We start from the raw sequence: 12127 nt of genomic DNA, 5'->3' as shown, positions 1-12127 counted from the left end.
CATCGCCGTTAATGTCATAACCTGAAGCTTCCAATGGTTTATCTGCTGGAATCTCCTCCATTACAATGTTCGCTTATTCAAAAGCACTAAAAAACCTACATAAGGTTTATCTGTTTAAAAAGTAAAATGAATCGATCTGAGGGTCGTTTGGGATAATACACAAAAGTCACAAAAAATGCGCCGGATACGGAGTAGGAAGATCTCTAACCGACAAGTTGATCTATGTCAAACTATGGTTCACTAACACAGTGACAGGTAACAATAAAGTCTTTTGCTGGTTATCAACAGCTACGTTTACGTTCATTGAGCATCAATAACACAAGTTCTTTACTGGGCGTCAGCAGCTAAGTTTGTTTACTTCAGCTAAAGTTCTGTACTGGGCATCAGCAGCTAAGTTTTTTACTGTGCGCGCCTTCGTGAGCGAGGCTGGTACTACATATTGTTCATACGAAATGACAAACACAGGTTACAAGCGATAACGCGCAAAAGTACTGGTTTATTATTTTACATCTGACACTAGGGATCAGTAATGTATAGATATATAGTTACAGTACCACGTAATGCGATACTACGTATTGCGATACTACGTATTGCGATACTACTTATTGCGGTAAAAAACTTATGGACAGAAAGAAAAAGAGAAAAGAAAACAAATTATTAGACATGGCAAAAGTATCAAAAGCATTAACAAGACACGAGAAGTAAATACAAGAAAAATAAACAATCACAAGACAGGAGAAGACAAACAGACAAGAAAGTTACAATTACCAAACACTCGTTGGTTAGTCCTTCAACAACAATAAAGAGTTACGTTCTGTACGTTCAACAATAAAGAATTACGTTCCGTACGTTCAACAATACCATAAGCGCTAAGAATACTCAAGAAACTTAGCATACATACGTTTAAAACCAAAATGGCTACTTTCAGAAAAATACAAAACGTTGACTCATCAGGCCAGGAATACAAAGCAAACTGTCATACCAAAAAAGTCTAACGACAACGTTCCTGCGTTAATCAAAGTCACAAACAAGATATTTACTCATCCACTTTCCCTCAATAACGTTACAAGAAATAAGCCCGTTTACAAACGATCACCACAGACCGCAAGCTTCTTTTACCTAAATTCTTTTAACGTAAGGCTGAAAAAGTCGGAGAAAACGTTTCACTTCGAACTTCGTTAACCACAGAAAACACAAGTTATCATTATAAACATTAGCGACTTTCTAGCGTCTACAAAACATTGCTGTACGTTCACAACACTAGAACAGTTGAACACACAATAAAGAAACACTACAACAAGTCAGACTTTCAACTCACGTTATACATAAACAACTCACAAAGTAATTACAAAATGGCGACCAAAACACAACACAAACAAGTAACAACAAAATTACCTTATGCGCTGTGTGGGTTGACCAGCAGTACCAAAAACGTGTTGCCTCACAAACGAAGGGCACAAAACGATTCACACTTGAGAAACAACTGTCTCCAAGAACATTACGTTGACGTTAAAACATAAGAAACACTCCGTTGGTTCACTTGATAACCTTCATACGTTTACATCAAAACCAAACGCTTCCTAAAACCCTCAGATCGACTGACGAGACAGGAGTCAAGCAGCGGTATTTATGGAAACAAAAACCTAACATGGAATAGTTATTCAAAAGTCAAAGGTCACCGGATTGACCAACCAACAACATTCCTAAGACAGAATCGGGTGAAACTACTATTTTACAACCAATCAGTAACCGATCACGCACTCCGTGCATGCCCAAAACTTAAAACGGTATATTTAACAGAAAGAAGACCAAGGAACTAGCTGACATCACAAAGCTAAAAACACGTGAGTCACACGTATTCTAAAACTTGCAACGCAGATTCGCAGGGCTCACCTCAAAATCAAAACACGGAAAAGAGCAAGTTAATCTCACGGTGTTCTAAGACTAAACGACGCAGTTTGTGACGCTCCGACCAAAACCAGGTCACAACAACTGAACAAGGAGCACGTGAATTTCACGTAAAAATATTAACGCTCCACAAAACGGGTCACAACAAGGTGCCACGATAAAAACACGGTTTACTTCTTTTTACATCGTGCAATGGCTTGAGCAAACGTAATTACAACAAAAGTAGGTGACTGCATGCCACATCGGCATGCACAGTGTTTTTAATCCAAACATATCTATATGTTTTTGGAATCAGGAACCGACAAGGAATAAGATGAAAGTGTTTTTAAATTGATTTCAAAAATTTAATTTTGATAATAATTTTTATATTTTTAATTTTCAGAGCTTGTTTTTAATCCAAATATAACATATTAATATGTTTTTGGAATCAGAAAATGATGGAGAATAAGATAAACATAAATTTTGATCGTTTTATAAAAAAAATTTTTTTTACAATTTTCAGATTTTTAATGACCAAAGTCATTAATTAATTTTTAAGCCACCACGCTGATATGCAATACCGAAGTCCGGGCTTCGTCGAAGACTACTTGACCAAAATTTCAACCAATTTGGTTGAAAAATGAGAGCGTGACAGTGCCGCCTCAACTTTCACGAAAAGCCGGATATGACGTCATCAAAGACATTTATCGAAAAAACGAAAAAAAAACATCGGGGATATCAATCCAAGGAACTCTCATGTAAAATGTCATAAAGATCGGTCCAGTAGTTTGGTCTGAATCGCTCTACACGCACGCACGCACACACACACACACACACACACACACACACACACACACACACACACACACACACACACACCACGACCCTTGTCTCGATTACCCCTCTATGTTAAAACATTTAGTCAAAACTTGACTAAATGTAAAAATTAGATAGCATGACTAACCTACCTCCCTAAGAATATTTGCAATTACCAATGAGCTTTGATCATATAAACTAAGAATGTCACAGACCTATGGGTAACCAAGCACCACTAACACCTACACAAAACCACCACCCCCCAAAAAAAAAATTCAACAACATTCGATTTTCGACTGAATCATTCAGGTACGAATACTTTTTCCTTTCAAACATTGTTTTTATCATGTTTCGTAAGAAATCACTCGATTTATAGCAGTTTCATTCTCAAAAGTGATGTACGTTACTATTTGGATGACGACCATGCACACTTACCCGTAGGGCTGGGCTCGTCCATCTCGCACGTAGGTGTGAAAGTCCTGTTGTCATTGATAGATCATATGCAAATGACCAAGGGAGACTAGTTAGGTCACGCTTGTCACAACATCTCGGCAAAACGAGAACGTTTTATTTTGGTTATAAGTAATTTTTCTTTACACAAAATCAACAAATCGTGTCGATTTTCACGAATCACAGACAAAGCATGCATTGCAAGCAATATTTTAAATATGTACTGTGTGAACCTCGAAATCGATCTTTGGCGGCCATCTTACATTTACCGCGGACTGTACGACCGTTTGACTGACCGATACCGAATTTACACAAGGATAATAACGTACATCTCGCATCACTTTTTCAAGCGAAATGAACGAAGTTGGCAGCTCCGTCGAGCTCATTTTTGGTCTCATTAAACACTGCATTCATTTCCTGTCTGGTTTGTATGAAGGATTTACCGGTCGCGCACGTGTTCGGAGTACAGTTCTTACAAAACTGAAAACACCCAAAATCGCGTAACGCTTTTTTCTCCAGAATGACTAGGTAAGGTTGGAATCACAAGTCTGTTATTCATTGCTTACGGCATAAATTTGCCACCATGTTATACCAAAACGTTCGTCCATTCATCCTCTTTCATCCAACACAAAAATGTTCTTTGCAAAAAGTTTATTAGAAGCAGGAGCCTGCCAAATAATTCAAGCGGGCTCTTTCCTTCTTTCGACGCCATGACAGATTCTTGCCCATATATGCAATGACTCTCATCTTCCCTTCTGGGTCGTTTTGGTAGAGGACAGCACCCAAAGCGAAACCACTTGCATCAACATGTAAAAAGAATGGCCTCTCTTTGTCTGCAATCCCCAACACCAGGTCACTTGTTAAAGCATGCTTTAAATCTGTAAAGGCTTTGTCGTGTTTATCATTCCACAGATGAGTGATGTCAGACGAAAGGGTCAAAGTAGCACCTTCTTTTTTAGACCGTGAGCGACATTTAGCCGGAACATAGCCCAATGTGAGTTCATTCAGTGGCTTTGACATGGTATGGAACTGAGGAATTAATTTCCTATACATATTGCAAAAACCCAGAAACGACTTGACCTCCTTTACAGTGATAGGTTTCGGCCAGGAGTTAACAGCCGAGGTTTTGTCAGGGTCGGGGCGTATTGAATTTTCTGAGATGACATAACCGAGATGTTTGACCTCAGCGGTTCCGAAAACGCACTTAGCTGGGTCTAGTTTTAACTTGAATTTGCGGAGCCTCTCTAGAACTTTGATTGTTCGCTCTTCTAATTCCTCGAGCGTCTTCCCGTGAATGAGTAGATCATCGAGGAAGATGATCAGTTCAGTCAGGTTCATGTCCCGAAAACAGCCCTCCATAACACGCTGAAAGACTGCGGGAACATTACAAAGACCTTGACTCAGCCTATTCCACTCCTACACGCCAAAGGGGGTGGCAAAGGCTGTTATCTTTTTGGAACTTTCAGAAATAGGGAGCTGGACATACGCCTTACAGAGATCGCAACTACTATACCACTTCGAACCACTGAGAGTCAAAAATAGGTCATCTATCTTGGGGACACAGTAACTGTCTTTGACTGTCCTCGCATTGATCATTCTGTAATCACAAATGACTCTCAAATCGCCATTTTTCTTACGGCAAATTACGACGCCGGAAGCGAAAGGGCTATTTGAGGGACGAATGATTTTGGCATCCAAAAGACCTTGAATATGTCGCCTAAAATCCTCAAAGTCTTTTGGATTTACCGGTCTTGCCCTATGCCTCACAGTTGGACCATGCTCCAGCTTGATATCATACTCATGCCCTGTTTCCGCTGCATTGATATCAAAACTGTGTTTTACAAAAACATCGGAGTACCCTTGCAAACGTTCGTCAAACTTAGTTTTCCACTCAGGAGGAGCAGCGTCACCAAATTTGAATTGAATCTTATCTGTGGTTTGTTTGTCATCACATCCTATTTCAACATTAGCGTCTTTTTTCACTTCGTCGGCACATGATGATTGTGCCGAACACTGAAACACGTGAGCTACACCATCATTGTGACCCTGCTGATCACCATTTTGCAACAAGGTATCACACACATTGTTCAGAGTATATTCTGTGTCAATCGTAAATACATCAGCCACTTTCTGTCCCTTTTTGATCACAATATCCTTGTCAGTCTCGTTTCGCACGAACACTTTCACCTTGGGTAAGAATTGGGTAGGAACCTTACACCCCACAACTGTTAGTCCTTCCGCCAACGACTTACTCTCGGATAAAACTATTGCATCTCGTGTGACAGGAGCAGATTTGCGAGCTAAGCAAGGGACTTCCTCTACAGCACCTGGCTGCACAATCACGTGGTGTTTCATCAGTCGTGCTGAGCCCAGATAGCCATCATTGTCCCCTACCATATCTTCGTAGGCAAAAGCTACTTCTGCTTTTAGTTCCAGAACACGAGCATAGTTTGGCCCCGCTACTAGTTTACACATGTTAGCAAATAGAGAGAGTGTGTTTGTCCCCAGAAGAATAGGGACACGGCTTGAAAATTTCGTGTCCGGACACACAAGAAAAATACTCTCAACCGTCTCTCCAACACCTACAAACTCAGATGGTACAGAAACTGAAGCTCGAGTATATCCTAAATAAGGTATCTCGTTATCCCCAGCACCCAACAGCTTAAAGTCATGCGGGAGGTCGTATAAGTCATCTGTAACATATTTACTAAAGAATGATTCCGAAATGGTCGAGACTTGAGAACCGGAGTCAATCAAACAGGTGGTGTCTCGACTATCAATTTTGATTGGAGCTTCTGTGCTTGGGCCAACCAAGGCCTGACATTCTAAAGGTTCTGAATTTGGGGAATGGATTTCAGCTAGGACGACAGAATGACTTAAGACCACTTCCGACCCTGAGCTGTTGGCTACTTTACAACTAATAGAATCACTAAACACTTCTGTTGAAACTATGGCTAGTCCTTTTGGCAGTTGATCAGTCTCACGCGGCACTATGGAAATGTTACTTTGGGGTATAGGACCCCTTAGCTCAATGGTTTCCCTTGGTTTCAACTTAACACACAATGGGCTCTAAAGTTGTACCAACCCCTTTGAATTTGAAAGTGTCCCCGATTTTAATATGTCTATAGCCTGTTGGAGACGTTGGGCTCTCACACTATCAGTCAGTGGTTGCCCTGGGCCCCCCGACTGTTGTCCGTTTAAAACCGGGTTATACTGCTGCGCCGATCCGTTTCCACGCTGCTTAGGGCAGTAGCGGGCGATATGCACCACCCCATTACAGGCGTAGCAACGCATGTCCTCCCGCGGCTGATGGCAGTATTTAGAGGTGTGACCCTCCTGGCGGCAGGTGTAACACACCAGGGGTCGCCTCGCACCACCTTGGGGTTGCTGTGTCCCTCCCGTCTTTGTGGCCATTTTCTGTGCCACTAACTCGGCCAGTTTCTCATAGTCGATTTCGGTCGTCGGCACGCCCACCGCCTGCACCTGGGAGACCTTCACCTCGGTCTTCTTCTTTGAATTGTCTATAACTGTGTTGGGTGAATCCCGCTGGAGTTCCCGGACATCCCTTAGTACTTCCGGGAGGCTGGGTTGGACGTTGCCTCCCGGTTTCCATTTCGGTTCCGGAGCTCCAATGCGATGAGAGGGTGTGTAGCGATAGTGGTCGTGATGAATTGGTGGTACACCTTCCTCCTGACCTCCTCATCTGAGTACAGCTTGGTTTTGTTTAGCCTCAGGAAGAACTCCCATAGGCGGGAGAAGAATTCGCCCAGCATCTCGTCCTTCTTTAGGGTCATCCTCACGAATTCCCCATACAGGTCGTCCGCAGAGGATACGGCGCCGTAGATCTGATCGAGGACTTTGACCACTGCCCACGCGGACAGACACTCTCCAGCTTGCGTGAGGGCTAGCTTGCGAAGACTCCCCCTCACACGACTCAACGAGTCCCTCTCGTCGGGGCCCTCTTGCAGGTAGGCGTCCACCTTCTCCTTCCACTCCGAGAAGATGACCTCTCGGCTGGATGGCTCCGGCTTCAACCCGGTGAACACACCAAGCTTCGGGGGAGGAAGAGGGGCTCGAACCGTCACGTTCACGGCGGGCTGTTGCCCGTGTTGGCGTTCCAGATACTCCCGGGCCTCCTTCTCCTTGGCTAGCTGGGCCTCGTAGTGCGCCATCAGCTCTTCAGTTGTCTTTTCACTGGCGGCCTGGTGTTGGGTAAGCAGCCGTTGCAGGTCAGCTACCTGCTCCTCGAGTGGACTCTGTCCCTCTTCATTTTTGTCCTTGCCGCCACCGCCACTCTTATCCCTACCAGCCTCTGACGCCATTGAAATTTATATAAAACTGATAAAAAATAAACAAAAATCTTTCTGAGCTCAATTTTTTTTCTTCAAAGTTATAAAAATGCGTTCAAAAAAATATAAACAGAATTTACTATCCTTAGTCCCGTCGGAGGTGCCAAAATGTAAAGAGCTCCTCCTTCGCTTAGTTATGAGCAACTATTCGATTGAATGGAGGTTCTTTGGGGGTGGGTAAGAAGGATAGAAAATGGAATAATGCACTCAAACAAAAGTGAACGACTTTAACACTCAAAAAATGAACTTCTTAATTTATTTAAACAACAAGGATGATACAAGCGTATCTCAGCAAAAAATAAAACAAATGCTCAGAAAGGTCACAATGGCAATCAGAAAAACTGGTAAGGACGACTGAATATACAAGTGCGTGACACCGGCGGAATAGGTGTGTCAGGTGTGACACAGACGGATTGCCCTGGACACATAAAACAAGAATAGCATGTTAACCAGGTATTATAAAGCGGTCGTCTATAATAGTATTAGAAATAGAAGCAGCTAAGTCAAGCTCAGAAATTAATTTGAACTCCCAAAAACCTCCAAGGGTAAATTTCCCATGCCCACTCTGTACAAAACCAAACAATTTATGATTAAAGCAGACTGCGAAAGAACACCCATAAACCTGGAATGAGGTTTATAATTAGTCAGTCACAACTCCCGGGGAAACACTGACTACGTAAACTTTGTCCAATGATCATATTGCATAAATGACCAAATGTACTAAGTTTATTTTTCTCTCAAATTCCAAAATTCACAACTGAGCTGCTTCCATTACCTTACCATATCCGTGACTAGATATTATCGACGCTTGACTACAATTACACAACGCAACTTTAACAACATCCTATAACTCTGATATAACTTGCCAACGAACAGGCATAGGATTCAAACTCAACATTAGGGGTAAATACTGACATCCAAACATAGGGGTAGTGACTAGGTATCAATACAATCTAATTACATTATCTGTGTGAGTATGTAGGTCTGTCCACAAGCAGTCATGTGTATTATGTCCCAAAAGTGCTTGCGTGTACTGTTCATGTATATCTACTACTGAATACGAAGGCTTGTAGATGCCACGATACATACATAAAGGTATGTGTGTGCATACAAGTTTGAGTGAAATGCTTGATTGGGCTTATAGCCTCCCCATGAAATGAAGTAAACATTGTGGATGGGCTCAAGGTCCCGTCAATACTGTCTGTAAGTTAACTTCAGAATAGTGGAATGGAAAGTACACTTTAAATTAACAATTATAGATAAACCAGTTATGTATGCGTTATTGATGTGCGATAAATGCGATTGAACAAAAAGGTATGTGTGTGCGTGTAACATGTAAACAATAATAATGGCCTACTCACTACACATGTCATACATTTATAATCATAAAACAAAAATACTAATCTACACATATTTTGGCAGACAGCAAGACATATTGAACCCGTATAAGTCATCCTGGACAAACTCAATTATTGTGTGTACGGTAAAACGTCTCAACAGAACCCTTTAAAATCTGACAAACTTCAAATCAAAACTTCAAATCAAAAGCATAATATTTCTGTGTACACAAGTTTTGTTGTAGAATTAACCATCAGATTATTTGCACAACGTGCATATTGATAAGCACTTGTGCTACTCGACGGCAAAATTACCGTCCATCAATATTGGATTAACTAGGAAAACAACTAGCACACAGATGGCATATTGTAGTATGGATTAAGCGTTTTACATAATTAAAATGTAGTATCCAAAAATAATAGCCCACAGTAAAAGATGAGTTATGTGAATTTCTTCTTTGGGCACTCTGAACAAAACTAGATTTTATCATGCCCGGCGCACATCACAACTATAAAACGAAGTCCTAACAATTTAATAATTAATATAATCGAATACAGGTCAAAAAATAGTCTCATAATTAATCAAAAAAGAACTACGAATTTGGGTTTCTCAGATACATGTGCTTTTTTCCGCGTCGGCCAGGGGAGATCGCGATCCATCCTTATTTCTATTCCAAACATACCATCTGTGCACTAGAACATTACAAGAAGATCAACAAACATCTTGAGTAGCTATTTACAACAATATTTTTATATCTTACTTGGTATGCAGACAATTGTTCCCCTAAAACAAACAAGCACTTTAGTCTTGCTGACTTCTGCAAGATGGCGGCGACGGCAAGGTTCAAACTTTTTCAAAATCGCCGCGACAGCAAAAACTGGGCTCGGAAAATACCAGAACTATTAAAACAAGTCAGCCTAAAATACTCTTAAAATATTGCTTCCAGTTGCTACTAATATTTATGATAGAGTTTGGCTGCAAATATCCTAATAGCAAATAAAGTATTGACGTAAACAAGTTTACCAGACAGGTCAAGGGAAGTAAGTAAATGCTTTTCTGCACAGAATACAGAATTGGTAAGCTATTGCTTCCCTTTGACTATTTAAAAACCACACAGCCAGGTTATTGTGGCTGCCACATATTTTGTGACACAATATCAATTTCAGTCAGGAATTGAGATGTGTACATTACATTTTTGTGACATGTACTATTTTAGATGGGCGGGGATGTAGCTCAGTCGGTAGCGCGGTGGATTTGTATCCAGTTGGCCGCTGTCCGCGTGAGTTCGTCCCCACGTTCGGCGAGAGATTTATTTCTCAGAGTCAACTTTGTGTGCAGACTCTCCTCGGTGTCCGAACACCCCCGTGTGTACACGCAAGCACAAGACCAAGTGCGCACGAAAAAGATCCTGTAATCCATGTCAGAGTTCGGTGGGCTATAGAAACACGAAAATACCAAGCATGCTTCCTCCGAAAGCGGCGTATGGCTGCCTAAATGGCAGGGTAAAAAACGGTCATACACGTAAAAGCCGTGGGAGTTTCAGCCTATGATATGAACGAACAAACAAACAAACTATTTTTGATCACTTAGTGTATAGCCTGGACTAGTTTGATCACTTAGTGTATAGCCTGGACTAGTTTGATCACTTAGTGTATAGCCTGGACTAGTTTGATCACTTAGTGTATAGCCTGGACTAGTTTGATCACTTAGTGTATAGCCTGGACTAGTTTGATCACTTAGTGTATAGCCTGGACTAGTTTGATCACTTAGTGTATAGCCTGGACTAGTTTGATCACTTAGTGTATAGCCTGGACTAGTTTGATCACTTAGTGTATAGCCTGGACTAGTTTGATCACTTAGTGTATAGCCTGGACTAGTTTGATCACTTAGTGTATAGCCTGGACTAGTTTGATCACTTAGTGTATAGCCTGGACTAGTTTGATCACTTAGTGTATAGCCTGGACTAGTTTGCAAGTTGCGTGTCTTTAGCTGCTTGTCGGCTGAATAAAATCTGTGTATACCTAAATATATTACTTTTCTATCTCCAGGCAAATAATGACGTCATTGATGGAGGAGGTAAAAAACCCAGGGAGGTAAAAACATATTTGTGTAACTTGACTTTTTCTGTCTTCGGGTATTTTCCATGTCCATTCTATTTGGAGAGATGTAGGATGCGGTATGTATGGTAACCTAGATGTTTGTTAAAGTACCGAGGCAATTAAAGTGGCTCATATAGGATTGTATCATCTCGCCCAATACAATGTTTCCAAAGGTTTAGGTTTTCAAGTCCGGTGGTGGTGGTGTTGGTGGTGGTGACGACGACGCTGATGACGACGACGACGATGAAGATGATGATGATGATGATGACGATGATGATGATGCTGATGATGGATGATGGATGATGATGATGATGACGACCTGAAAACAGACACAATTTCCATGCCGACAAAAACACTGACCATTGCTTTCGAGAGTCTGATATTTATATCTGTTTGTGTTATCCAGAGACCTACCAATGTCGGTGTACCTGGCCTTCTCCATGGTGATCAGCAAGTACATCCTGGCCAACGTGGCCTACTACAGCCTCATCACCCCACAAACACTGCTAGAGACTGACGCTGTCGCTCTGGTGAGTACCCCTTTGGTCAATGTAGTCTAATAATACTACAGCCTCATCACCCCACAAACACTGCTAGAGACTGACGCTGTCGCTCTGGTGAGTACCCCTTTGGTCAATGTAGTCTAATGATACTACAGCCTCATCGCCCCACAAACACTGCTAGAGACTGACGCTGTCGCTCTGGTGAGTACCCCTTTGGTCAATGTAGTCTAATAATACTACAGCCTCATCACCCCACAAACACTGCTAGAGACTGACGCTGTCGCTCTGGTGAGTACCCCTTTGGTCAATGTAGTCTAATAATACTACAGCCTCATCACCCCACAAACACTGCTAGAGACTGACGCTGTCGCTCTGGTGAGTACCCCTTTGGTCAATGTAGTCTAATAATACTACAGCCTCATCACCCCACAAACACTGCTAGAGACTGACGCTGTCGCTCTGGTGAGTACCCCTTTGGTCAATGTAGTCTAATAATACTACAGCCTCATCACCCCACAAACACTGCTAGAGACTGACGCTGTCGCTCTGGTGAGTACCCCTTTGGTCAATGTAGTCTAATGATACTACAGCCTCATCATCCCACAAACACTGCTAGAGACTGACGCTGTCGCTCTGGTGAGTACCCCTTTGGTCAATGTAGTCTAATAATACTACAGCCTCATCA

At 41.9% G+C, this 12127-nt stretch overlaps 1 protein-coding gene across 1 annotated transcript in view; it reads left to right on the top strand.

Annotated features, from left to right (window-relative positions):
• Window positions 1-12127, top strand: part of LOC138959694 (Y+L amino acid transporter 2-like) — a 64488-nt gene that overhangs the window by 25266 nt on the left and 27095 nt on the right. The window contains exons 6-7 of the mRNA XM_070331285.1: window positions 10889-10933; window positions 11346-11469. Coding sequence (XP_070187386.1) covers window positions 10889-10933; window positions 11346-11469 — 169 coding nt within the window. The remainder of the gene's footprint in view (window positions 1-10888; window positions 10934-11345; window positions 11470-12127) is intronic.

This window comes from Littorina saxatilis, linkage group LG1 (genome assembly GCF_037325665.1).
Source record: "Littorina saxatilis isolate snail1 linkage group LG1, US_GU_Lsax_2.0, whole genome shotgun sequence".
NCBI classification, from domain to species: domain Eukaryota; kingdom Metazoa; phylum Mollusca; class Gastropoda; order Littorinimorpha; family Littorinidae; genus Littorina; species Littorina saxatilis.
Note: the sequence above shows the minus strand (reverse complement) of the source record. Positions and strands in the feature narration are given on the sequence as shown.